Source organism: Cyprinus carpio, chromosome A1, assembly GCF_018340385.1.
Source record: "Cyprinus carpio isolate SPL01 chromosome A1, ASM1834038v1, whole genome shotgun sequence".
Taxonomy (NCBI): Eukaryota; Metazoa; Chordata; class Actinopteri; order Cypriniformes; family Cyprinidae; genus Cyprinus; species Cyprinus carpio.
In genome coordinates, this window is record NC_056572.1 from 1580608 (window position 1) to 1605031 (window position 24424).

The 24424-nt window shown below is 35.3% G+C and overlaps 4 protein-coding genes and 1 long non-coding RNA gene across 17 annotated transcripts in view; 2 read left to right on the forward strand and 3 right to left on the reverse strand.

Annotated features, from left to right (window-relative positions):
• Window positions 1-5225: 5225 nt before the first annotated feature.
• On the reverse strand, window positions 5226-6196 carry LOC109047975 (fibroblast growth factor-binding protein 1-like). Its single transcript, XM_019065640.2, has 2 exons — window positions 6064-6196; window positions 5226-5896 (listed from the first exon to the last, which is right to left on the reverse strand). Exon 2 carries the CDS (start codon window positions 5873-5875, stop codon window positions 5279-5281), a length of 597 nt encoding a protein of 198 aa, XP_018921185.1. The 5' UTR covers window positions 5876-5896; window positions 6064-6196; the 3' UTR covers window positions 5226-5278.
• A 2557-nt stretch (window positions 6197-8753) lies between these two features.
• fgfbp2b (fibroblast growth factor binding protein 2b) lies at window positions 8754-10121 on the reverse strand. The gene is made up of 2 exons (XM_019065646.2): window positions 9296-10121; window positions 8754-8907 (listed from the first exon to the last, which is right to left on the reverse strand). The coding sequence occupies exon 1, from the start codon at window positions 10080-10082 to the stop codon at window positions 9312-9314; it is 771 nt and encodes a 256-aa protein (XP_018921191.1). The 5' UTR covers window positions 10083-10121; the 3' UTR covers window positions 8754-8907; window positions 9296-9311.
• Window positions 10122-11751: 1630 nt separating this feature from the next.
• On the forward strand, window positions 11752-15491 carry zmynd10 (zinc finger, MYND-type containing 10). Its single transcript, XM_042713911.1, has 9 exons — window positions 11752-11999; window positions 12106-12214; window positions 12587-12703; window positions 12813-12866; window positions 13015-13167; window positions 13263-13351; window positions 14233-14324; window positions 15002-15174; window positions 15271-15491. Exons 1-9 carry the CDS (start codon window positions 11914-11916, stop codon window positions 15454-15456), a joined length of 1059 nt encoding a protein of 352 aa, XP_042569845.1. The 5' UTR covers window positions 11752-11913; the 3' UTR covers window positions 15457-15491.
• Window positions 15492-15668: 177 nt separating this feature from the next.
• LOC122135198 lies at window positions 15669-16196 on the forward strand. The gene is made up of 3 exons (XR_006153415.1): window positions 15669-15713; window positions 15820-15945; window positions 16133-16196. It is a non-coding gene; the product is annotated as an uncharacterized LOC122135198 (long non-coding RNA).
• Window positions 16197-17901: 1705 nt separating this feature from the next.
• prom1b (prominin 1 b) overlaps window positions 17902-24424 on the reverse strand; it is a 28323-nt gene continuing 21800 nt past the window's right edge. For 4 of the 13 annotated variants that reach the window (XM_042713365.1, XM_042713204.1, XM_042713045.1 and 1 more), the window contains 11 exons: window positions 23296-23388; window positions 22824-22841; window positions 22427-22480; window positions 22176-22256; window positions 21845-21913; window positions 21646-21735; window positions 20660-20775; window positions 20088-20159; window positions 19024-19152; window positions 18276-18312; window positions 17902-18164 (listed from right to left, as the gene is read on the reverse strand). In XM_042713365.1, coding sequence (XP_042569299.1) covers window positions 19083-19152; window positions 20088-20159; window positions 20660-20775; window positions 21646-21735; window positions 21845-21913; window positions 22176-22256; window positions 22427-22480; window positions 22824-22841; window positions 23296-23388 — 663 coding nt within the window. In that variant the 3' untranslated portion in view covers window positions 17902-18164; window positions 18276-18312; window positions 19024-19082. Of the gene's footprint in view, window positions 18165-18275; window positions 18313-19023; window positions 19153-20087; window positions 20160-20655; window positions 20776-21645; window positions 21736-21844; window positions 21914-22175; window positions 22257-22426; window positions 22481-22823; window positions 22842-23295; window positions 23389-24424 lie in introns of those variants that run through there. The other 9 variants (XM_042713500.1, XM_042713443.1, XM_042713281.1 and 6 more) reach the window with 4 other exon arrangements.

Consider the following 24424-nt stretch of genomic DNA (forward strand, 5'->3'; position numbering starts at 1 on the left):
CAAGACAATCTCCTGTGTGACTTACCACATAATGATAACTGATCTGTTTTGACAGTAGTCAGAATAGCTGCATGTTATGACCTGTTTTCTGATGTGTGGCTTAAAGTATATTTGAGTATATAAAACAATACGCAAAATAAAATGAATATTATGACTTGATGTTCAGGTGATGTGTGTGTGTGTGTGTGTGTGTATATATATATATATATATATATATATATATATATATATATACAATGTATGCTTAAAGCAACTGTATATAGCTTCGTGATTATATTGATATTAAAGGTTAAAACTGATATTTCAAGGTTAAAAAAACTTAGTTGCTTTAGGTTCAAATCAATTTGAAATTGTAGGGTGCTTTGTTAAAGCTGAATGTGGAAAGTTAAAACGTGAAAGTGAAAAATACTTGACTCGAATGACATTTAGTGCGCTGTAGGTCAGTATTGTCCACATGGTGGCGCTGTAGTCAAGGAATGAACTGCAGAGCAGACATCAAATAACATACTGTGTGAAATAATTAAGGGATTAGATGATTAATGCATACCAGTTTGCGACTACATTACATTTTGTTTGTTTATAGATTGATTTTATGATTGTTATATAGTCATACATATAGTTCAATAGTTAGAATAAGCAATATGCTCTAATAATGGTCCTGTTTATAATGAAGTAAGGATCATAAAGCCATATACCTTTTCCCTGGCAAGGTACTGTAAGATATATTTCCAGTTAAACTGACATCTGCCTGTTACTCTTCCTTGTATCACTATAGGCATATTGGAGAATGTCCTGCAAGTGTAGACAAGCTTTAATTACACCTGTCTTCAAAGAAATTGGAGTCATATACAAGATTTTTTTTTTTAGTTCTGGTTGTGTATTTGTGCTTTAAAGTTTGTCTGCTGAGTGAGTTTCATGGAGACCAGCTTTGATTCTAGACCCTTGTGTATGTCACAGCACCCTCAGCCAATAGAGAGGGGCAGATGTGTACCAATAGGTGAGGGATATCGTCCAATAGGACTGTCTGAATTCAGGGGTGGGACTGTCAGGCCACCTCGTGCCACACAAAGGAACAATGAATGTTAAACCCAGCCCCCCAAACAATACACATCCCACATGTGTCTGCATCTGTGTGTGAGTGAATGAAAGAGAGGAAGCAATTCTGTCATGATAAATTAAGGCTGTATGATGGCAGTTTTGAGGTCATAATACAATATATCTGTGTAGTTATGAATGCATTCGTGACAATTGGGAAACTTTGTAGATGCCTGCATGCGTCTGTTTGTTTGTGTGAAGGTAAACCCGTGCTTTTACGGAAATTGTACGACTTTGATCTCTCAGCTCTTCCAGCAGCCCAGGTGCAACAGTAGTCATGTAAGAACATGATCTTTGGATCGAAGAGAAGAGAACACACTCACGTATTCGCAAATATGTGTGTGCTACGAGTCTGTCCCCTTCCAGTGAATGCCTGGGTCTGTTTGAGCTGTAACTTGAATAGACTTGAACCTTCCCTTTACACACACACACACACACACACACTGATGTCTAACCTGTATTTGATATATGAGAGGTGCACTGTGTTCCTCTCTGACTGTTCTTTTTTGGCTTGAAGAGATTATAGAATTTATCCTAATGTAAAAAGAGCTCATATATTATGTGCAGTTTTAAAATTCACCTCTGTTCGTCTGAATTTAAGTTTGGTTAACTTACATGTTAATACAGTACCAATTTATTTACCGATTTATTTATTTACCAGTTTAATTATTTATGTATGACTCACTCTTGGGTTTGGGGCCATAAGATTGAAAGTGACAGTAAAGGCGTTTACATTGTTACAAACAAACAATAAACAAACAAACTGCTGTTGTTTTTAACTTTCTATTGGAACTTTCTGTTTGGTCAAAGAATATCAAAGAATCCTATAATAAAAATATTATGCGCTTCAGCCATTTTCAACACTGATAATAATCAGAAATGTTTCTTGAGCATCAAATCAGCATATTTGAATGATTTCTGAAGGATCATGTGACAATGAAGACTGGAGTAATGATACTGAAAATTCAGTAAAATGCAGTAAAATTAAAGTTTAAAATATATTCAAATATAATACAGTTATTGTAAATTATAATACTATTTCACATATTCATGCTGCAAATGTCACAGACAGACAACATATAATAAAAACTATATGAAAATACATCTTGCCAAAATGGCAAGGTCCAAAAACCTGTCTTGACTGCATGATGACATGATTTTAAACTTTGACCGTTAATTATGTAGACGTTGGAGTGGAATGTGGTGTGATGTGATCACGCAAACTGTAAAGTATCATGTTCACAATCTAATGTTTTGGGTGTGTGTGGGAACGATATAAAGAAAGTCGGCAGTAACTGATATCAGATGTTGAGTATTTCTTATTGGCTGTGGACATGATATGATCCAAAGTACCAGCCAGTCAGAAAAAGTGTTAACGTGTTATTGTGTAAGTGTGGGCAAATGGTCATAAGTTTTATTTGAACTCACATTCATTCTAACAAATGGTAGTACTCGTATTAGACCCTTGTTAATTTGATGTCAGCACACAAAGTTGTTATATTACTCTATCATAGACAGCAGGTCAAATTTATTTGTCTTCATCATACTGAAGGATTATATACTTTTATATATAATAAATATTTAAAAATGTAAACGTGTCAAAAGGTGTCTGTTAGGGGTAGGGTTGTGGAATAGTAAATTTTAGGCACCCTAAAGTGAAAATTCTGTACTCATTTACTCACCCTCATTTTTGGGTGAACTGTTTCTTTAAGAACTATTTAAATGTCAAGTCAGTAGGAAGTAAATGTGAATAAGCTTTCCACTGATCCTCATTCAATTCAGTGCTGTAAACCTGTGCTGTTTATGCTTCTGGCTCATCATGTGCACATCTGCATTGTGTTGCTGTCTTACACATGTTCACACATGATGCTAGACCACCCATTTGAGGATTAATCACAGAATGGACATGTTCAGCTTTTGTGTGTGTCTTTTGAGTGCCCATGGGAAACTGAAATTAAAGAAATGTCATGGACGGTTATGTGACAGAGTCATTATTTGACCTTTAGGTGAGAAGAATGAGTTTCATTATGGGTTTAGTCATAAGTGTTTCATACTTCAGTGTGGGAATGTGTGTGTGTGTGTGTGTGTGTGTGTGTGTGTGTGTGTGTGTGTGTGTGTGTGTGTGTGTGTGTGTGTGTGTGTGTGTGTGTGTGTGTGTGTGTGTGTGTGTGTGTTTGTTTTACACAGGTTCTTGCATTTACAGAATGAAATATTGAAATACAATGATGATGAAAAATAAAAGTGAGAAATAAACCTATGCCTTGCCCATGTTGAGGGTGTCTAACACTGTTATTTTGGTTATGTATTCTATACTGTTCAAAATTTGGAGTCTGTACTGACCATGATTTGTAAGCCAATTAATACATACCATTTATATGACATCATATCAACACATGACAACACATGTGACCTTTGGAGTCAAAAAGGCTAGGGCTTAAGTCTATAATGTATGTACATTTGTTTTGGAGGCAAAGTAACACTTTGTCACTGTGTATTCATAATTCGACTTCCTGTCTATGGTTAATACATAATCTTTTGTGTTATTACAGAGGAGATCAAAGCCATTTGATAATTACAGTTCGAAAAACTTCTCCCAGTCATTCTTTTATACAGTCATGAATATATAATTACAACCCAGTCAGAGACGTATTACACATAGCTGCAGTGCATTGATGTAAAAGTGTTTTCAAACATGATTTCTAAAAATAATGGTTTTAAAAAGGTACCTTTATTCTAAAACACTCTTGTTCTTTTATAAAATAATAAAAATCATATAAAACTGAAACTGTCCACCCTAATCAATAGCCAAGCCTTTAAACACATATAGGCACATTTCCAAAGACTGTGTAGACTGGATGTGAAACTGATGAAAGGATCAGCACACACTGTGAAGTGTAATATGTGAGGTGCACCACACACACACACACACACAAATGTTGTATTTCCATGTTTTATGGGTTCATTCCATAGGCATAATGGTTTTTATACTGTACAAACTGTTACCCCAAATCTACCCCTCAAACAAAACTACAGGCATTATTAGATTTTCAAATAACTTAATTCTATATGATTTATAAGCTGTTTTCCTCATGAGGACCAAAAAAAATGTCCCCACAAGGTCAAAAATTCACTGGTATTACTGTCCTTGTGGGGGTATTTGGTCCTCAAAACATATGGAATACCAGTACACACACACACACACACACACAGAGAGAGAGAGAGAGAGAGACCTGTTTGGTTATCTTATCTCTTCCGTTGCTCCAGACAATGAAAGTGAGCGAGTGAGTGTGTGGGAAGGGTTTTTAGAATATTACTGTAGGTTCTGACGACTTCCTCAAAAGCTTTCCAGGAATAGGAAAGTTCTTATGGTTAAACTTAGGATAAGGTTTATCTCCTGTTAGTCTCATCTTTTTTTGCTATATGTTTGCGTGGTTTTAATTTATATCACTTCAAAATTCCCAAATAAAAATTCTATATTTGTTAAGCATCTCTGCCTCAAAGCTGTATTTTAAAAATCAAGCTTGTATTGTAATGAAATATCTTGTGGCCATTTCAGAAGGATGGGGTAATACCTCTTAACACAGATGCATACAAATATTTATTTAGCATGTCTTCGATACAATGCAATACAAAGGGTGTCATGTATTTTACAGTAGACTGAAGAAAATAATGCATTTGCTGAAAAAGTTTAACATGGATATGAAAACGAGATGATTATGAAGATGATAGTGTGGATGAAGCATCATCCAATTTATTATTATTATGAGAAATAAAAGGGTCTACTGAAACTTTTCACTTCAAAATAAAAAAACAACATATTTACTTTGCCTAAGTCCCTCAAAATACCCTTTTAATAAATATAAATAAAATTTTTGAATATCCAACATAATATAAATAGACATCTCACCATTCTCCAATGAAATACCAACATTAAAAACTGAATACGCATTGAATAAGTGTGTTAAGATTAAAGTTTGTGCCACTATGGTCAAGGCAAAAACTACAAGTGGTGGGTTTTTCTTGATCTGGATCATCTTGATCCACCCTCCTAAATGCCAGAATCAGAACAGTGCATTTTTTACCCCTGTGTTTTTTTTAAATTAAGTACGTGATGTTTTACTTATTAAGAAGTATTATTAGTATTATATAATATAATTAGCGACAAACGTACGCATACACATGCTCAACAGTCTCCGCTCTGGATTATAGTAAAGACAAACGCGCAGAGACTCGCCCAGGAATCTCCGCACCTCTCTTTGGCGACCTCGCTGTGGTCAGTGCGTTCCGTGCACTGGCGCTTTGTGCTCGTGGTCGTCGGTGTTTTCTCTGTGGGGGGTTTCTCTTGTGACGTTTCGATGAGTTTGAAATGCGCGGCCAGCGGCGCACGCTTACACATGCCCGCGCGGATCAGTGCGCGCGCATCCGCGCAAAGTTTCTTCTGCTTTTTAACAGATCTGGCGATCTGTTTCCAATAACCCTTGGGATTAGACCCATATTCGGTGCACGTCGCGGGCTTGGCAGTGTATTTACAGCTGAATCCATCCTCGTTTCCAGGCTTACATGTAACAGTCATGGTGTAGTTGTCCTCTCCGCGCGCCACCCACAAGCACTGCGCCTTGTCCTTGGTTGTAAACTTTCCCTTGTGTACGGAAATGTTTTTATCACCTTGGCTCTCCGGCTTCCTTCCTTTCCTCCTCTCTCCTCTAATGCTGTCAGCAGTGAAGATGAGCTGTGAAAGACACAGGAACAGCAGGAGCGCGACAGTCCCACGGAGAGACATTTCCTTCAGTGACGCAACGATCTAAGATATATTAATTATAAGATTAAACACGATAATTTATTTGTATTTTTTTTTTTTACCTGTCAAAAGATGCAATAGGGTTATAGTCAATAGGCTTATTTATAGTCAATAGTTAATCTCTTCTTATAAGTACTTTGATTTACACCAAAAAAGTTAATTGATCTTACCGATAAGAGTTAGGAGGACAGATGGATGATGAGATTCCCTGACTAGTTTACGTCAAAATGAACTCACTCGAGGTATTTATATGTCAAGTGACACACCCACTTACTACTGGACAATCAGATTCTCTCACAGGAGAAAAGCCCTTTAATGAGCTCCTGCACATGCAGGAATCCACTACCTGCGTCATTCATGTATTTGCATTTTTAGAGGGGGCTGAACTAAAAGACATCACACTCAAAGACAAGGTACTCCAGCTGTAAATCTGATTTAAATATATTGCATGTGAATGGGTAAATGGTTGAGGAGGAGACAGACAGATAGCAGCAGAAGTAAGAGGGGCCAGCAAAAGTTACTCATTCTTTCCAAAGTGCATGAGTGTGTGGGATTTGTTTTTGGGGGTGCAGGAGCTTCAAGCAGCTGGTTCCCCGGGACCACACAAGACCCAAACCTGTTCCTGAATTCCATGTGTGTGATTAGACATAGGGATGCATAAACTTAACACCATTATGCTTGTGTACCATGTCCTGGTGTGTAAAAATGTTTTGTTAATGGGTCATTGTGAGTGTGCACTCATGTGGTGAGGGGTCCCTGTCATTGTCTTTATGGCCTAATTTCATAACTGAACCGCCACACTATCCCTCCCTCTCTATATCAGTTTAATGTGCTTTATTAACTGCTTATTAACGTTATTAACTGTCCTTATTGTATTTGCATCTGCACACAATTAGTGTAAAATAAGTAAACCTACAGTTGTGCAAAGACCCTCTATTTGTCATCTTGAGGTGTTGTGCATCTACAGTAGTAACTTGAGGAATGTTAACTGGAGCTTAATGAATTTAGGTCACTTTTGAGAGGAAGGCAGTTAGAAATAGGGTACAGAAAGACAGAACGCTGGACTGAGACAGTTAAAAATTTATTTGTATATTTATATATATATATAGTCTTCATATAAATATAGGTGTTTATGCGATGGTTTTATGTGTGTGTGTGTGTATATATATATGAAAAATGCTAAATAGCACTCGTTTACACCAAGTCTTTGTAATGTGCATCCTGGATTTTTTGTGTTTTTTTTTTGTGATGAACAATAAGTCATCCATGGAAGTCCAATTTCCTTGTTCATATTCATTACTTATTTACCAAGGGATCAAGTGATGAAAAGAAACTTTTTACAATCAAGAAAAATTTCTTTGGTGTTACAGCTAAGTTTAAGCATTGTTTATCACTCATGAAATGATCTCACACACTGATAAAGCTAAGTTTGTGTTAATGATTGTGAGTGTGATGTTTTTTGTTTTTTTTTACAGAAACTGCATGTGAATGTGTCTGGTGTAGAATCAAGCTCATGAATCTGCTTGGTGCTTATTGATTTTGTGACCATTATTCCACTATGACCCATTTCACAGGAAGGGATGGGGCTGTCAGTTTCCAGGTGTTTGCAAATTTGCTTTGTTAAACAGAAAATATGTTTTGAATAATAGTATTAGTGACAATGCTAAATGATATAGTATTATATGAATTAATGAAGTGGCACTTGAGCCTTAAGAGGGAGGGGTGGGGAACTTAAGGCAGAAAATACTGTGCAACATAGAGCATGAGTTGTGTCTGGAGGGTGTGTTCGTGTTAGGCCGGGGTGTCAGCTTCCAGCTGTGCAACATATTCAGAACATAACACTTTGATTACAGGGATCTAGCGGGATTTGAGCTCTTTGTAATACAAATACCTGCATTCTTCTTTCTTTTGGTTAAATATTTGCAGAGAACTTATAGAATACACTATATATATAAAAAAAATGCATGGCAGTGTGACATTTAGAAATTCAAGTCTGTCTTTGTAGCTCTAGGGTTTGAGGTTTGGCTGGTTAGGATGGCCCCATTAGCCCCTGCTATAGCACATGAACTATAGGGATATTCCACTCAAAAATAAAAATTCTGAATTCATTATTTACTCACCCTTATGTTATTCCAATATCTTTCTTCTGCTTAAGATAACAGAAGATATATTGAAGAATGTTGGTAACCAAACAGTTTTGGTTCCCATTGACTCTCCATTGTAGTTTCTGTCCATACAGTGGAACCATTGTTTAGTTTTGTAAACATTTAATATGAGTCTTTTTAAATGACATGAAATATTGCCCTCTAGTGGTGTTGATGTGCCCTGACATGTAGTGTGAAACAAAAATCATACTTGTTTCAGTTGGGTTTGGAACTCCACATATTTTTGAAATATACAGATTTCTGATCATATTTAATGACTTTGATTTTTGTTTATTAATATTTATTAGTAGAATTTTTGCTAATCAGATTACATCAACTCAGATTATAATGGTTTTCTTTTAAGCAAGCAAAATAAATAAATAAATAAACAAACACAATTAAAACAATGATTGTGTTCAGACACCATACACAGAGAATTAAGAAATATGAAATATTTTAATTAAACAACATGTCACAAATTTCTTTCTTTCATTCCTGTTGTTCCGGCACGTACATTGACTCGCATGGATAAACACACATAACCAGTCATAACCACATTTCCACACACACACACACACACACACACACACACACACACACACACACACACAAAAACTCACACGCACCCGCACACACACACACACACACACACACACACACACACACACACACACACACACACACACACAAACACACACACAAACACACACACACACACACACACACACAAACACACACACACACACAAACACACACACACACACACACACACAAACAAAAACACACACACAAAGAGAGAGAGAGCCGTGGTCTCTGGAGGAAACACTTGGCCGGTGGTCAGACAGTCTAAAAGTCTCTGACACTGTTAACCTACAGAGAGGAGAAAAAGGATCAAAAGATAAAAATGTGAACACTAATGGATATAAATATTTTTTACTTATGCAAGAAATTTTATTTAAGCTATTTTGGAAAAAGTGTGGAGGTGTAACATAAATATCTTGTTCAAATTTGGTTAGGCAGGTATTGGATATGGATGTAAAGCATCAGTTGATGCTTCTGAATTACAGTCTGTCATCTCCTGAATACACTAGTCTTGTACTAATCCTCAAGCGAAGTTAACAATTACAGGAGCTAGTTTTACGTAAAATACCTGCAGTTTGTACATCAGAGTGATGTCAGATACAGTAGTAGATCTGTCTTACACATGATTTTCACATAAGCACTAATTGGTTATTCACTAAAAAAATTATGTGCTTACCAGAGGTTTTTATTAATTAATTCTGGAACCAGTTAATGAAGTATGCACAGACGCCCTGGAGACTCTTCCAGCAGTATTCCTCTGCTATCTTGGTTGCTTGACTCTCCTCCGCCACGGTGGGTCTCGCTGTGATGGTCTTTACAGGTTTACGTGGTGAAGCAGGCTTGGAAATGGCGGGCTTGACTGGTTTGGAGGCTGGTTTGGCTGGTTGTTGGGGTTTAGGCTGCTGCTTTTGGCCGGGAGGTTTGGTAGGCGTGATGCTGGATTTGACCTGCTGCTGTTGCTTTTGCTGGTTCTGAGAAGCTTGGGTGAGTTTGGGGATGGAGATTTTGGGCCAAGAGGCATGGAACGCCATTTGAACCTCATCCGAAGCAGAGCGGCACATTTGCGGCTTGTAAACCTGTGGTCCCTGGCAAGCGTTCTGGAGCTTCCTCATGTCCCACATGATCTGAGTGAAGTAGTGCCGAGGGTTCTTGTTATACGCTCCGCAGAGGTTAGGTTTGCCCAGGAAGTCGCACCAGTATGACTTGCCCTTGCTCTTGCAGGAGACACGCAGCTTGGTGAAGTTGGTCTGGCCGGAGATCACCATGACGCAGCTATCTTTTGCTTTGCTGTTGAAACGAATGGGCTCATCCCAGATGCTTCCTTTCAGCTGCTGCTGTCGACTGTTTTGGGTGCTTTCGATGTGGTTGATGCTGTTCGCCTGGTTACTGCTGTTCTGAGCCTGAGCATTGATGGCCCAAATGAAACAGACCAGAAGGACAGCAGCACTGCATATAGCTCTCATGATGGAGGTGTAGAAGAGACTGCAGAAGGTGTTGGAGGTGCAGGCTGGCTTTATAAATACAAGTCCCACAAAGGGGTCTTTGAGCAGAACATAGTGCACACATCCTTCCAGACTGGTGGGCCTCTAGTCTCCAGTAAAGAGCTGCCTGAAAGAACTAATTGTAGGAATCTTTGGAGAAGTGTGTGTGTGTGTGTGTGTGTGTGTGTGTGTGTGTGTGTGTGTGTGTGTGTGTGTGTGTGTGTGTGTGTGTGTGTGTGTGTGTGTGTGTGTGTGTAATTGATTTTGAGAGTGCATGAGTGTGAAAAAGAAAAGCACGGTCTAGTTTTGTGTGACATGATATTTGCAACCCAGTCTCATGGGAGAACGTAACTTTTTTTTTTTTTTTTGTATGAATTTGAACAAAATCACATTGTACGAAATAAAAACTCAACATTTTTAGGTTAAAATAAGTGTGATGGTCCACCCCTGAAGTTAACCATCGCTGGGGCGTAAGCAGATCATACAAAAATGTTCAAATTAGATTGTATGCAAGAATGAATAAGCCACCAAAACATAAAGCAGTGTTTTGTGTGGTTCATTCTTTGAGTGTGTGTTGATGGTTTGAGGGGAAGGACATGGGTGTGGTTACATTCATGGTCTTCATTATATAATCATACATGCTAACATAAGTGTGCTATTGACTACTGATATGAAAGACGTTTTAGTTTCAGGAGAAGAGACAAGGAGAGTAATTCACCTGGAACCCATTTGTTTTGTCAGCTTCAACCAATGCGACTAACATCTGGTTTACGTGAAGTACAACATGTTCTCTTCTGACATGGTTTATGAGGAGTCATGGGGAATTTTCATTTACTTTTAGCTACTGCAGAGATCAGCTATGTTAACATTAGAAACAAGGGAAACATTGGTAGATTAAAAGACAGTGTGTAAAGAAGTATTGCTTCCCAATACTGCCTTTGCAACATTCATGCTGTAAAATTTATGTTTCTGTACATTAACTGCATATGTGTAGCTTTCTATGCTTCAAATCAACTCCTTTAACACAATATAATAACTCAAGGCATATATAGACAAAATGTGAGTGTGTTCATTCTGATTCTGGACATCACAAACTTGGAACAGCAATCATAACTATCATAACATCATCATATCATATCATCATATAATCATAACATAAAAAAAATCTTTTTTTATAGATGTATTTAATAGAGTGGGGAATCATGTACTGAGAGCAAATGAAAATGTTGAAGAGTGATGGCAGTGAAGAGGAGACACTATCATGTAATGATTTTAATTGTATTGTTTTTAGACTTTATTAAATGGTTGGGAGTTTTTAAGATATGGGTGTGTCTTAATATTATATGAGTATGTCATGATTTCCTAGATTTTTATAATTTTCCAGCAGTAAACCTTAAATAAACATTAACTATAACATTAAAAATCATATTAAAATTATATATGTAGATAAAAAATATATATATATAAAAATTAAAATCATTTTAAAAGGAAGCTTTGATCAAGAATTTTTGAGAATGTGCTTACACGTGATTTTGGGCTAGTGAAACCTCAGTAGTAGGGCCTTTGAATAACAAGCTAACACTAAAGAAAACGTATTAGTATAATTCCTAAATATTTGCATTGAATTACTATTTCCACCATCTCTCTCAGCGTCAGTGTCATTAGAGCTCGTCACTTCCGCACTCAGTGTGTACCTGTAACCATAGTGACGAAAGAGGAAGTGTTATCCGCGCTGTTTGTTTGATGAATTAGAATAAAGCGCAGACGAAAACATTAAAGCTTTACGTTTCAAAGTCGAGTACGTTCACAAGCGATGGATTCGGTACTTCTGCATGGAGAAGCCGAAGGTTATATTCAGAGTCTGGAGAAGATGGCATTGCGTGATATCGGAAGCACAAAGTAAGTGACGTGAATATCTAATATAAAAGTAACGGTACAGTACACTAAGATAAAGAGGCTCATCTAAAGTATACCGATTTTTTTTTTTTTTTTTTTTTTTGTAAAGGTGGTTTCGCCAGCATGAGTACATTGAGAAGCTGAATATGCAAGCTATTCTGAATGCCAGTGCCAACCAGGAGGAATTCATAAAAGACCTGTTTGTTTCTCTTGGAAAGGTAATTCTTTTTTTTTTTTTTCAGCAAGTTCTTTTTACATTTCTAATAATCAAAGAATCCTTTAAAAATGTTTTTCGGTTTAAATCTGGTTTACCACCACTATAATAAGCAAATTTTAATGCATTTAAATGGAAAACATTTTCTTTTTAAGCTACTTTTGCTTTTATTTTGATAAAATATATTTTTAATTTGTGTTTTAATGTATTTTTTTCTAATATTTTAAACCTTAGTGAGCAAAAACATTTTTTAAAATTCTAAAACTTCCAACTTTTTGAATGGTATCTGGCACATCTTACCACACTTTCACAAAATGTTGTAAAAAGCAGATTTTTTTAGCATATACAGAGCATGCTGTTGTTGGACTTCTTCCAGATCCCCACACTGGTGCATGCAATGATACTTACAGAAGTCTGGAAATATAAAGTGTTTCCCATAATTTGCAAACTCCAGGACTTTAACCCAAAGAGCACATTTCTTCTCTACATGGTGGTAAGTGGCCTCGGCTTCAAACAACAGGTTTTCCAAACCATGCCAGGCTATGATTTAAATACATTTCCCTCCAGTCTCTTTGAGTCACTGCACTTTCTCCTAATTCCAGATTCACCACGAAGCTACCATCATAAACCTGCTGGAAACAATTATGTACCACAAGGTAAGCACATCTTTACAGAGAAATTGGTTTTTATTTATCTAAATGTGTGATTTAAAAAACAAAATGCAGCAAAAGTAGATGGTCGAAAAAACTAAGACCACATTCTAATATAAAAATGGCTAAATGTTGATGTGTGTTACACATGCAGGAGTCCAGCGAGGCTGCTGGTGATAGTGTACTTGATTTAGTGGATTACTGTCATCGCAAACTCACACTGCTGGCAGGACGCTCTGTTTCTGGAGAGATCCCGACGGAGGACCAAGTTACACACACACAGCTGTCAGACACGACATCTGTACAAGTGAAGAACACTTTTTGAGCATTACAGCAAATGTGATTTTAACTCATTATCGTTAGCATCGTTTACATATATAACTTGTACACTGTTACTTGCAGGATGTGCAAAGACAAAGTGACATGTTAGAGTTTGAAATCTCTGTCAAGGCTCTGTCAGTATTGTGCTACATCACCGATCACATTGAGAGGTATTTAAGCTTCTGGTCATTTTAAAGAGACGATATTATGGAATAGTTCACAAAAGAATGACAATTTGCAGAATATTTACTCCATCCAACATGTAGACGAGATAGTTTTTCTGTAAGCGATTTGGAGAAATGTAGCTTTACATCACTTGCTCACCATTGGATCCTCTGCAGTGAATGGGTGCCGTCACAATGAGAAGTCCTACAACTAATCCACACAACTTAAGTCCATCAGTTAACATCTTGTGAAGTGAAAAGCACTGTTGACTGGTTTTGAATATGTTTTAACTCCACTTGTAATTTAACTTCAGCTAAATCACAAGATCTCTATTCATAATATTGCTTTTTCTAGTGAAAATATGGTCTTGTCTGAATCAGGAGAGAGTTATGGACAGATCAAGCTCTGTTTACAAGTGAAAACTGTCCAAAACAGTTCATGTGAGAGGACAATAGAGGAGTGAGATTTTTACTGGAGGAAGCGTTATTTTGGATCATGGACTCTTTAAAAACACTTTCTAGTATTTAGGCCAGAATGGATTTGTTTCATACAAACGCGCAGCTTTTCACTTCTCCAGATGTAAACTGATGGAGTGGAGTGATGTGGATTATTGTGATGTTTTTATCAGCTGTTTGGACTCTCATTCTGACGGCACCCATTCACTGCAGAGCATCCTTTGGTGAGCAAGTGATGCAATGCTACATTTCTCCAAATCTGATGAAGAAACAAACTCATCCACATCTTGGATTTCATTTTTGAGTAAACTGTTCCTTTACACACTGCACATAAAACAAATTTAAATAGATAAATTCTAAAATACATCTTTAAAAACAGTTTTAAAAGAAATGCCTAGTACTGAATGTTGAAATATCCCCTTTTAATGCAGTTTGAGTTTGAGTGTGCTCTCGAGGATGCTGTGCACTCATAATATGCCCTGTGTGCTGGTACAATTAGTGGAAAATTGCCCCTGGAACAAAGGTTAGTCTCTCAGTTGTACTGTATTTTAAGCATGTGCTATATTGTCTAATATAAATACTAGAGGGAGAACTGGCAAGATAATTAACAGAACAGGTAATCATTAATCAGACACACTGAGAACACATTGTGAAACAGAAAGCTGAACATAACCCCACCGTACATATATATATAAATCAAATTACAGAACAGCTTTAGTGTCACATAGGAGTAAGGTAGATGTATATATAAATAAAGTTAATGTATATATAAATCAAATTACAGAACAGCTTTAGTGTCACATTGCTGTACAAGTTAGGAAAAATAAAAGATTAAGTACTCTAAAGTCAGCAGAACAGTTTAAAAAACAAAACACTTTTCCATAAAGTACACAAATAGTAGCAAAACAATTTATGATAGAACACTCTTATAAGCTAAAAGCAACAGAGAATAGATAAGTTTTTGAGACATGATTTAAATGTTATATAAATCAAATTACAGAACAGCTTTAGTGTCACATAGGAGTTGATCAGATGTTTCCGTGAGCAGCACATTTATCAGGAAATATGCTCAAAGTGTTTTTAATCATTTCTATGAAAATGCCTGCTTAAATCTATTCAAACACCTCTATAGACTTACATTAGAAACGGAAAAAGAGTTACATTTTTGACTGCATAGTCTAATCTTTTTCTCTGGTGTAGGAGCACTGGAGAAGTACACAGAGGGGAAGTGGAGAACCGTCCTGCCTGAAGATCAGCTAAAGCTGAGTAAACATGACGGCCAGGTGTGGATGGCTTTACTGAACCTGCTCCTCAAACCAGACTGCCAGAGGAAATATGATTTCAATAACTTTAACAAAACACAGCTCTTAAAGGTAAGACTTTACACGGAGCAATCTATCAGTGTTCTGTGACACCGTGTCTTATTTGTTCAATATCAGTGATCTATCATTATTATTCTTTCAATGCAGCTCCGTGGGTTTTTGACAGACGTTGTTATAGATCAGTTACCAAATCTACTTGATCTCAGGCATTTTCTCAGTCAACTTGCTATCACAGATCCAGCAGCCCCTAAAAAAGATCTCATCTTGGAGCAGGTATTCCAGCAAACACACACCTATATACAGTACTACCATTCAAAAGTTTGGGGTCAGTAAAAAAAAGTTTTTTTAAAAGAAGTTAATATTTTTATGCAATAAAATGATCAAAAGTTACAGTAAATACATTTATAATATTACAAAAGAATTTTTTTTTATTTTTATATTTAAAATAATTTTTTTATTTTTTTTGGGTGAGATATGTATGTAATATTGTTGTGGAGGGAGGAAGGAAGTGGGTGGGAAGTTGTTGATTAATAAGTGGTGAATGTTTTTTTCAACCCCTCTGAAAGTGAATTAAGAGAGCAAGCTAGCAGGTGAGATGTGATATCTATTTGTAAATGTCTTTCATAAGGGGGGCAGTTATAAAATGTCAGTTTAACAGTATGCATATAAACCGTTTATTTGCACCCTTGTGATCAGGTTGGCTCAAACATATAATCTAGATGTGATGGAGAATCTAATCCCAGACAAACCCAAATGTGGAGCCTGTGGAAGAGTGGGTGCAAAACGCTGCTCCCGCTGTCAGGGAGAGTGGTATTGCAACAGGTATAACAACACCTGGGCCAAAATGATTCACTTTTTCACATTTAACCCTATAAGTGCATTATAAATTCTTAACTAGATGAAGAGTAGAGTAATATTTTTGAATTGCCTCCTTAATTTTGGTTTTGCCATGTTTTGTTCAAGATTATATTATTGTTAATAATTCTCTTTGTTTGGGATTTCTCTTTAGAGAGTGTCAGGTGAAACACTGGCCCAAACACAAGCCTGCATGCAAACTCATGGCAGAGGCCATATAAAAACTTCAGGAGGAAGTGAACATCAGCAGCTGATAAATGAAAGGGCTGTGGGGCTCCGAGTCCACTATGAACTGTCAAATTCAATGGACGCCGATGGAAAAAGACAAAAAGATATAACTGTTCCTGACTGTTTATTTCTTGAGCTGTTCTGTTTGTATATTGAGTTTGAAGAAAGTAGATCATTCTTGTTAGAAAGCTTTTATATGTTTATAAACATGATTACATATGACATCACATTTTAATTGATTGATTTATAACTTACATTATAACCTTTAAATTAAAAATGCAAATAGACTGAATTAACTGCTTAAATACATTTGAGATGCAATCACTTAGATTTTCACTGATAAAACTTTTTGTAAAAGTTGTAAATGACTTCCTTTAATTTGGAAAGCAAAAAGAAGAAATTTTGAATTAAATTGTTTCCACTGTTTTTCATGCATTTACAATGAATGATGACTGGAGCTTTTAAGTTTTAGAATAAAAAAACAAAAACAAATTGACTAAATATGAAAAAAGAAGTGTATTTTATTTCAACATTTCTCATTTTCATTTGTCCTAACTTGATGTTAAGGTAAGTTAAATAGTACTCAAATAACTAAAACTAAACGCATCCATACATATACTGTATATATAACAAATTGAAAATATAAAAATAAATTAAAACTAGTAATAAAAACTATAATAATATTCCAATGATACTAAAATAAAACTGTTAAGCTTAAAAAGGGTGCAAAAGTGACATAAATGTAATTATTTTATTTGTACCTTTAACAAAACACCCACAAACCATTTTGAGCTGATTGTTTATTGTAATGTTCACACAGCCTCCATGTTTCAGTGGGATTTGCGCTGTAAAAAAATCCAAAACACTTGTTACAAGTGTCTTTGAATCTCATAACATGGGTGAAAACACGACCCTGGAGATCTGTACTGCTCCACTGCCAAAGAACACATGTATACAGTGTCACCGAGCAGACCGTGAAACAGACGTCTGGATTTGTGGGTATCAGTAACAGATTTGGAACGTAACCTCATCTTAACCTTAGAAACCTTTGGTTTGTACAATAGAGAACTATGTGGAATTGTATTACCCCTGTATGCTGTACTGAAACCTGTATTTGAACAAATGACAGTACATTACACACTGGACATATGAAACTATTTTCAGTTTCTTGTATGGATGTAAACACAAAAAGAAAATCAAATACAAAAGACACTCAAAAGAAGAAAAAGACAGCAACAAAAAAAGATTAACTGCTCTATAATAGTAATTTGTTTTTAGTGGTGTAATTAATGTCTTGTATCAACCGTACTGACATTTCAAACAGGAACAATCAGTCTTTTAGGACATTAGCTTCTTTTGTCTTTCAAGACATTGAGACTTTTCCAGTGCATTCAACATAGTTATCAAATTTTCCCTAAGAAACATTTCTGAAACTAATACTTGATTCATTCATTTGTTGAACAATAAAATGTATGAAAAATTAACATTTCGCAGATCTGAAAAGTTAACATGATAAATGAAATACTCCACTTTTCTACTGTATATACTTAATCTGCTTTGACCTTCAAACTTGAGATGTTTGGTTCAGAAACACCGTTTCATGGTTTCAACAGTACAGTACACTGACTGACATCACAGACCTTTCTTTGCCCCTTTATATCAAGTATTAAAAAGACCAATACAAAATCTAGATGAACCCACGATTATGTCTAAAGGACATGTTTTATAAAACAGATTTTAATAAAATACATACAAAACTTTCAAAAACATGTTGAAAGTGTATAAAAAGAACACATTGCTGTTTACCATGTACGATGAACTGTGTGTAGAATATGCTTGGAATTCTTTAGTTAAGGTCTGAGTATGTTTTATTGTTAGAAACTAGAATAAACTGTTTCTAATTTAATTTTCACAGATTATATTCCCTTTTTTCCATCTTCTGTTGTCGTCCATGGAATCTGAATTAAGAAAGACAATTTCTGATTTAAAAAAAATATATATAAATTTAGAATCAAAAAGCCTTGAAAGTTTGAGGTGCATTAACATACGATAGAATGTGATTGTCCTACCTTGCTAAACTCTCTTTAGTTCCAGTTCTCACCACCGCTGTAGAAGAAAAAGAAGAAAAATTCACTAAAACCTCAGAGAAATGACAATATTTCCAATTCACAGAGATGAAGCATAAGGTATAACTGAATCAAAGACTGAGGAGTTACAGGAAGTCATGCAAAGCTACATGCACAGAGTGACATGTTACTGGAAGAACATGTGAATGATCAGACTACATACATAGCTATGTTTACATGCACCCAAATAATCTGTTTATAATTGCACTGATGGCTCAATCGGACTGAAAAGTGTCCATGTAAACACCTCAACTGATAGGATCGAGCTCAATCCATAATCTGGTCAATGGGGAAAAATCAAGCATGTAAACATCTGAATCCAAATATATTCTCAAATGGATTCGAAAATGCCACACCAGCAGAACAGAGTCTGAAAGTGACTATATGAAACATACACAAGACTGTGTAGAATATGGAATGATGGTGAATTCCTGATACATGTTTGAGAAAAGACAAAAGTTGAAAGATGGAAAACGAATGCCTTAAGAGTATGGTGGCGGGTCATGAATGAATACAAAGTGAGAAAAGTTAAAGTTGAGATGTCAGTTGAGACATGAGAAGAGTAGGAAGTTTAAAACAAGACAAACACTGACGTGAACGAAAGTGTTTGAAGAGGAGACATGTGGAAATAATGCAAAGACTGAAAAGGTCAATAAAGGGCGAACTGATGAGCTGCTGAAAGGTTTTGTACCTGCAGGATGCATATACAGTTGCATACCCCATGTGAAAGTGTGTGTGTGTGGATCTGTGTCACCAGTCGGGCTGTCTTGGGGGGGCTGAGGCCCGAGGATACCACCTCATTGTGTCATAGGATGGATAGCTGAAAAAAACCCAGGTGCATTTTGAAAGTTTGGAACTGAGATCTAAACTCAATGTGGCATCTTTTGTTTAGCTCCAAAAATGACAGAAAACTGTCATGCAGAGGATCTGTAAGGATAGAGATACATGCTGGGATACAGATGTCATGCTATTACATTATTCTCTATTTGCATGCATTTCATTTAGTCCTAAATTTTAGGAAAAACTCTACAATTTTGTAATGAATTATAGAAACAGATCAATCGGTTTTGGGGTATCAACACAGAAATTTATGCAAATATATTCATACTGACCAATGAAACAATACAATTATAGACATCCATGCTATTTTATATGTTTAAAAAAAAAAAAAAACCTAACCAGAGTTTTACATGCTGAAGTGCATTCAGGCAATATTATAATATACAGTATGAAAGACACATACTGTAGCTGTTCCATTTTTAAACTACTAAAAAAATGGATAGTGTATACATTATCATAATAGAATCTTATAATCATATTTTGGTGTTCAAAGTCAGCTCATGTTGATAAACAAATATATAACCTAAAAATAAAAATATTTAACGAAATATGTGAAATCAGCTGGTCATATCATGCATTTTTTCAAATAAGAAATTTTCCCTCAAGAGAACGATATCAAATATACTATCACTCCTTCAGCTTGTATTAGAAACGCCTTTGCAGCGTTACTGTTTTTGTAATCCAATGCCAAGGTGGTGCAACACAAAGTATAGTTTTATAAACAAACATTTATAACATTTAGAAAAGATTTACAATGTTAATAATAATAGAAATGTGTCACATTCAGTGAAAAGGGTCCATACATACTGTACATATACTCATAAAAACATTCATGCACACAATCGACTTCTATAGACATTCAGCTAATACTGATGATTTAATCATGCAGAGATGAAGTGGTGGAATAAACTCTACCTGCTCATCACGGGGTTGTTTATGCCATATAAAGACTCACTATGATAACCACTGACAACAACATCCAAACTACTGTAAATAAAACAGTCAATGTAAACATTAGGCACCTGTAAAAGTAGCATGAGATGAATGATTGAATGTAATTAGTTTATAGAGTGATATGATTTCAGTAACAAAAAAAGTTATAAAGTATTTAAGGTATCTGAGATTTCAAAAGTGCAATGAAAAGATGGAAAGTAAAAAAAATTGAAAAGATGATGTAGTTGAAAAGAGGAGAAAGCAGAAGTGGTTTGTAATCAGAATGTGAGGAGAATATGGAAAGTAAGAGCGGATTTGAGGATATAAGAGACATAAGATGACTCTTAAAAGAAGAAAACAAGGCTGTTTCAAACACATGTGGAGTCCTCCTTGAATCTTGGTAAAGATTTTCAGTTTAGTTGCAGTTCTGAATTTGATGTCTTTTAGAAAATGCTTGAAACATTTTATTAAGCCATATTTCACTTCACAGTTATGACATATGCTGCAATCCTGTGGTGATTCAGTCTAAATTGAGCAGGTATGTGATCACTTACTCATCAAAGACGTCCTCGGTGTCCATCCTGCGGTAGAATTTGGCGAGTTTTACAGACAAGATGATGCTGGGAATGAGTAACAAACAGCATCCTCCCAGACCGAACCAGAATGTGTTCTAAAACACACACACAAGCACAATAAACAGCTCATATAAAGGATTTTCTTAATCTTATACAGTATATGGGCATTTATGACCACAAAACCATTTTTAAGTCTCTGGGGTATATTTGTAGCAATAGCCAAAAATACAGTGTATGGGTCAAAATTATAGATTTTTTTTATGCCAAAAATCATTAGGATATTAAGTAAAGTAAAAGTTTCATGAAGATATTTTGTAAATTTCCTTCTGTAAATATATCAAAACTTAATTTTTGATTAGTAATATGCATTGCTAAGAATTTCATTTGGACAACTTTAAAGATGATTTTCTCAATATTTGGATTTTTTTTGCACCCTCAGATTCCAGATTTTCAAATAGTTGTATGTCGTCCGTATTGTCCTCCTAATAAACCGTACATCAATGGAAAGCTTATTTATTCAGCTCTCAGATGATGCATAAATCTCAATTTTGAAAAATTTACACTTAAGACACTTCTGTGATTTTCAAAAAATGTCAAAAAATTAAAATCCTATGGGTGTGGAACAAACTGAGGGAGAGTAAATGATGACAGAATTTAAATATTTGAGTGAACTGTCCTTTTAATTTAACAACAGAAGCCAGTGCTTGGGAAATCCCCAATTACATAGCTCTGTTAAAGTGAGTGTGTGTTCTCCTCTGGAGTGTTTATTTCTGTAAGGTCATGGTTTCAGTTCACACACAAGCATTTACACTGCAATAACATTCTCAGAGTGTGAACACTGACCATCTTGTTCTGTGTGTGTGTGTGTGTGTGTGTGTGTGTGAGTTGGGGACGTTCATGCATATGCTGCAGGTTCATGAGAATATCCAGTCTGTCTCGTGAGTGTGTGTTCTTGTATGTGTTACCACTGAGTCAACAATGAAGCTGCAGCTGACGATCTCCAGCGAGTCAATGATGTTGCTGATGGGTTTGCACTGGGCGACCTCCATTTCCAGCTGTGCATACAGAGGCATGCATGATTAAAACTGATTTAGTTGCAGTGTAACATGACAAAGTGCTGCTCTTTAAAAAAATGTTGGACTTTTCTTATCTTAGCATACTCACAGAATGCTTGACCCACTCTGTATATTGTGAAAAATATCCCAGAAGTTTCTTAATGAATTTATCAGCCTCCTGTGACATGTTAACAAAACAAAAATTGTTTAAAAAAGTAAAACATACATACAGAGCATTAATAACTGACCTGTTAAAATATATATATCTTTTTTTCTTCACCAGTAATTTTGTCCAGTAAAAAAACATCTTAAAAACAAGATCAATTTACTTGAGAAACAAAACTGTGAGATAAGATTTGATTTCAGCCTGTGTTTCTATTGATCAGGAATAATAAAAAGTAAATGAATAAAATTAATAAATTAAATATAAATAGTTGTACCTGTTTGACCACATGTGAAGCATTGTTGGCGATGAGGTACTCTGCTGCTTCAATGGCATTTAAGACATTTGTCACTTTAATCTAGAGGGAAAATGTGAGAAATATTACATTATTATTCACATAGTTTAGTTTTTATAACTCTATTTGGACAACTTATCCACTATTGACAATGTATAAATGTCATTGCATTGCAAGTGGCATTAATTATATAGAAAGATTTGCATAAAGTTGTGTGTATTTACTGGACTTACAGGTAGTTCTCTGGATGTTTTCTGAAGCAGCTTGATGCTTTGACTTAGAGTGCCCTACAAGAAAAAACACGTGATTTATTTAAATAAATATAAAATACTATGTAAATCACTTACTATCTGGTCAACCCTCAGAGAGTCACTGGTGTCTCTGATTCTAATTCTTTTAAATCTTTTCAGTACGTCAGGCTCAAGTGTGCTCTTCTGAACCCATTTCCTTAGTCATTATTACAGTCTGTTGATTATTACACTTGTTGATTTCAATGAGCCAAAAAGAGCACTTACACAAACATGCAAGCACAAACATTTACAGAACACATCTGAACTAAAGCTGTCCACATTTACTAAGAAGTACAGTCATTTGTGGATTATCACGTCACAATACCAACTGTTGGCTTACCCTTGCTTTCACAAATTTCTTTGGTTCCATTAAAAGAAAATAAAAAAAAATAAAACTCAGAATTAAATTTCCTTTGTTGACTTAAAAACATACTAAAAATGACAAACGTTTCCTATGGGGGTTATGTTTATGGGTCGGGTTAGGGGATAGTAAACATGATTAGTTCAGTATAAAAATAATTCTGCCTATGAAGAATCCCTGTAAACCATATATGCCAGTTTGTGTGTGTTTGTTCACGTACATACGCTACTTAACCATATTTTAGAAACAAATTTGAACCCAGAAATGAACAAAATCTTATAAAAACCTCCTTTTTGGGACATCATCATATGTAAAAATGTAATTAGGATATGTTTATATTTAGGATATAGTGTTTATAAGTAACTGTATATATTCTCTGTGTGTGTGTGCTTGTGTGTGTGTGTGTGTGTGTGTGTGTGTGTGTGTGTGTGTGTGTGTGTGTGTGTTTTACCGTGGCCTGTTCCATTGGCACCACTTGTTCTTTGTGGATCTGTCTGATACTGCTGGCATGACCCTTGAGCGCATTCTCAAGAGCCCCACGTGGCTAAAAAAAGATTGAGAAAGAGAAATAGAAATAGAATGAAAAATTAAAACCAAATCACTACTCTATTTAATTTGTCCAATAACAAATTCAGCAGTGGACTTATATGCATCACAAGAATTAAGCCACTTTTGTATTTATTTTGATTTTATTTATTTATTTAGTTTCTGAATGTTTTTTTTAAAAAAAACTTTTTTTTGGAAAAATGCAAGATACTATAATATAAGGCTATTTAGCCTAAACAGATACAATTAAACATTGTTTAATTAGTGCAATATTGTTGGAAATGGTGTTACAACTGTAGCAGCTGTAATTTCTGTAAATAGATATGAAAAAAATTTAATGTGATAAATATTGAAATAGTTTGTTTATTCATTCTTTGTTTAGACTATAGATTAACGTTTTTTTAAATTTTACATCCCGCTTTATTTTAAGGTTCAATTCTCTCTATTAACTAATTAACTGTGACTTTTGTTTTTGTATAATTATACTTTTATTTTTATTATTAGTTGTTAGTGTGGTTGTTGTTTTGTTTATTATTGGATGTTATATATTATTATGATGGTTAAGGCATTAATATGTGCTTTATAAGTACTAATAAACAGCTAATAGTCATATGCATGCTTATAAACAACTACTGTAGTTAATAGTGAGAACTGGTCCTTAAAATAGTGTTAACTAATTTTATAATTAATTTTTATATTTTAAGATATCTCTAAGACAATTAAATATCCTTCTGCTGTAATACAGATAGAATTTGACTTATTATTTAATGATAAACAATATTAGCTATTAACAAACAGGCTCATGTCTCAGACCAACATTTTATGCCAAAGGGACCCAGTAAAAGACCCTCAGTCATATCCCCATAAGCACATGCACACATTGATCGTCACACATCCTGTAGCTGTGTGTTTTCACCTCATGAATGCAATGCTTGTGTCCCGCTACACTGGAGGGGAGATCTCCATAAAAAGATTTAAAATGTTCCAGAGACTGGCAGGTTAATACATAATATCTAACCTAATGAACTGCTAAT

What these genes read in the sequence shown, in the direction of transcription:
- fgfbp2b (XM_019065646.2), bottom strand. Translation starts at nt 10,082, where the DNA reads ATGAGAGCTATATGCAGTGCTGCTGTCCTTCTGGTCTGTTTCATTTGG.
- LOC109047975 (XM_019065640.2), bottom strand. Translation starts at nt 5,875, where the DNA reads ATGTCTCTCCGTGGGACTGTCGCGCTCCTGCTGTTCCTGTGTCTTTCA.
- zmynd10 (XM_042713911.1), top strand. Translation starts at nt 11,914, where the DNA reads ATGGATTCGGTACTTCTGCATGGAGAAGCCGAAGGTTATATTCAGAGT. An exon ending in CGTGATATCGGAAGCACAAA is followed by an intron (nt 12,000 to 12,105) that starts GTAAGTGACGTG and finishes TTTTTTGTAAAG; the next exon opens with GTGGTTTCGCCAGCATGAGT. An exon ending in CAGACACGACATCTGTACAA is followed by an intron (nt 13,168 to 13,262) that starts GTGAAGAACACT and finishes TGTTACTTGCAG; the next exon opens with GATGTGCAAAGACAAAGTGA.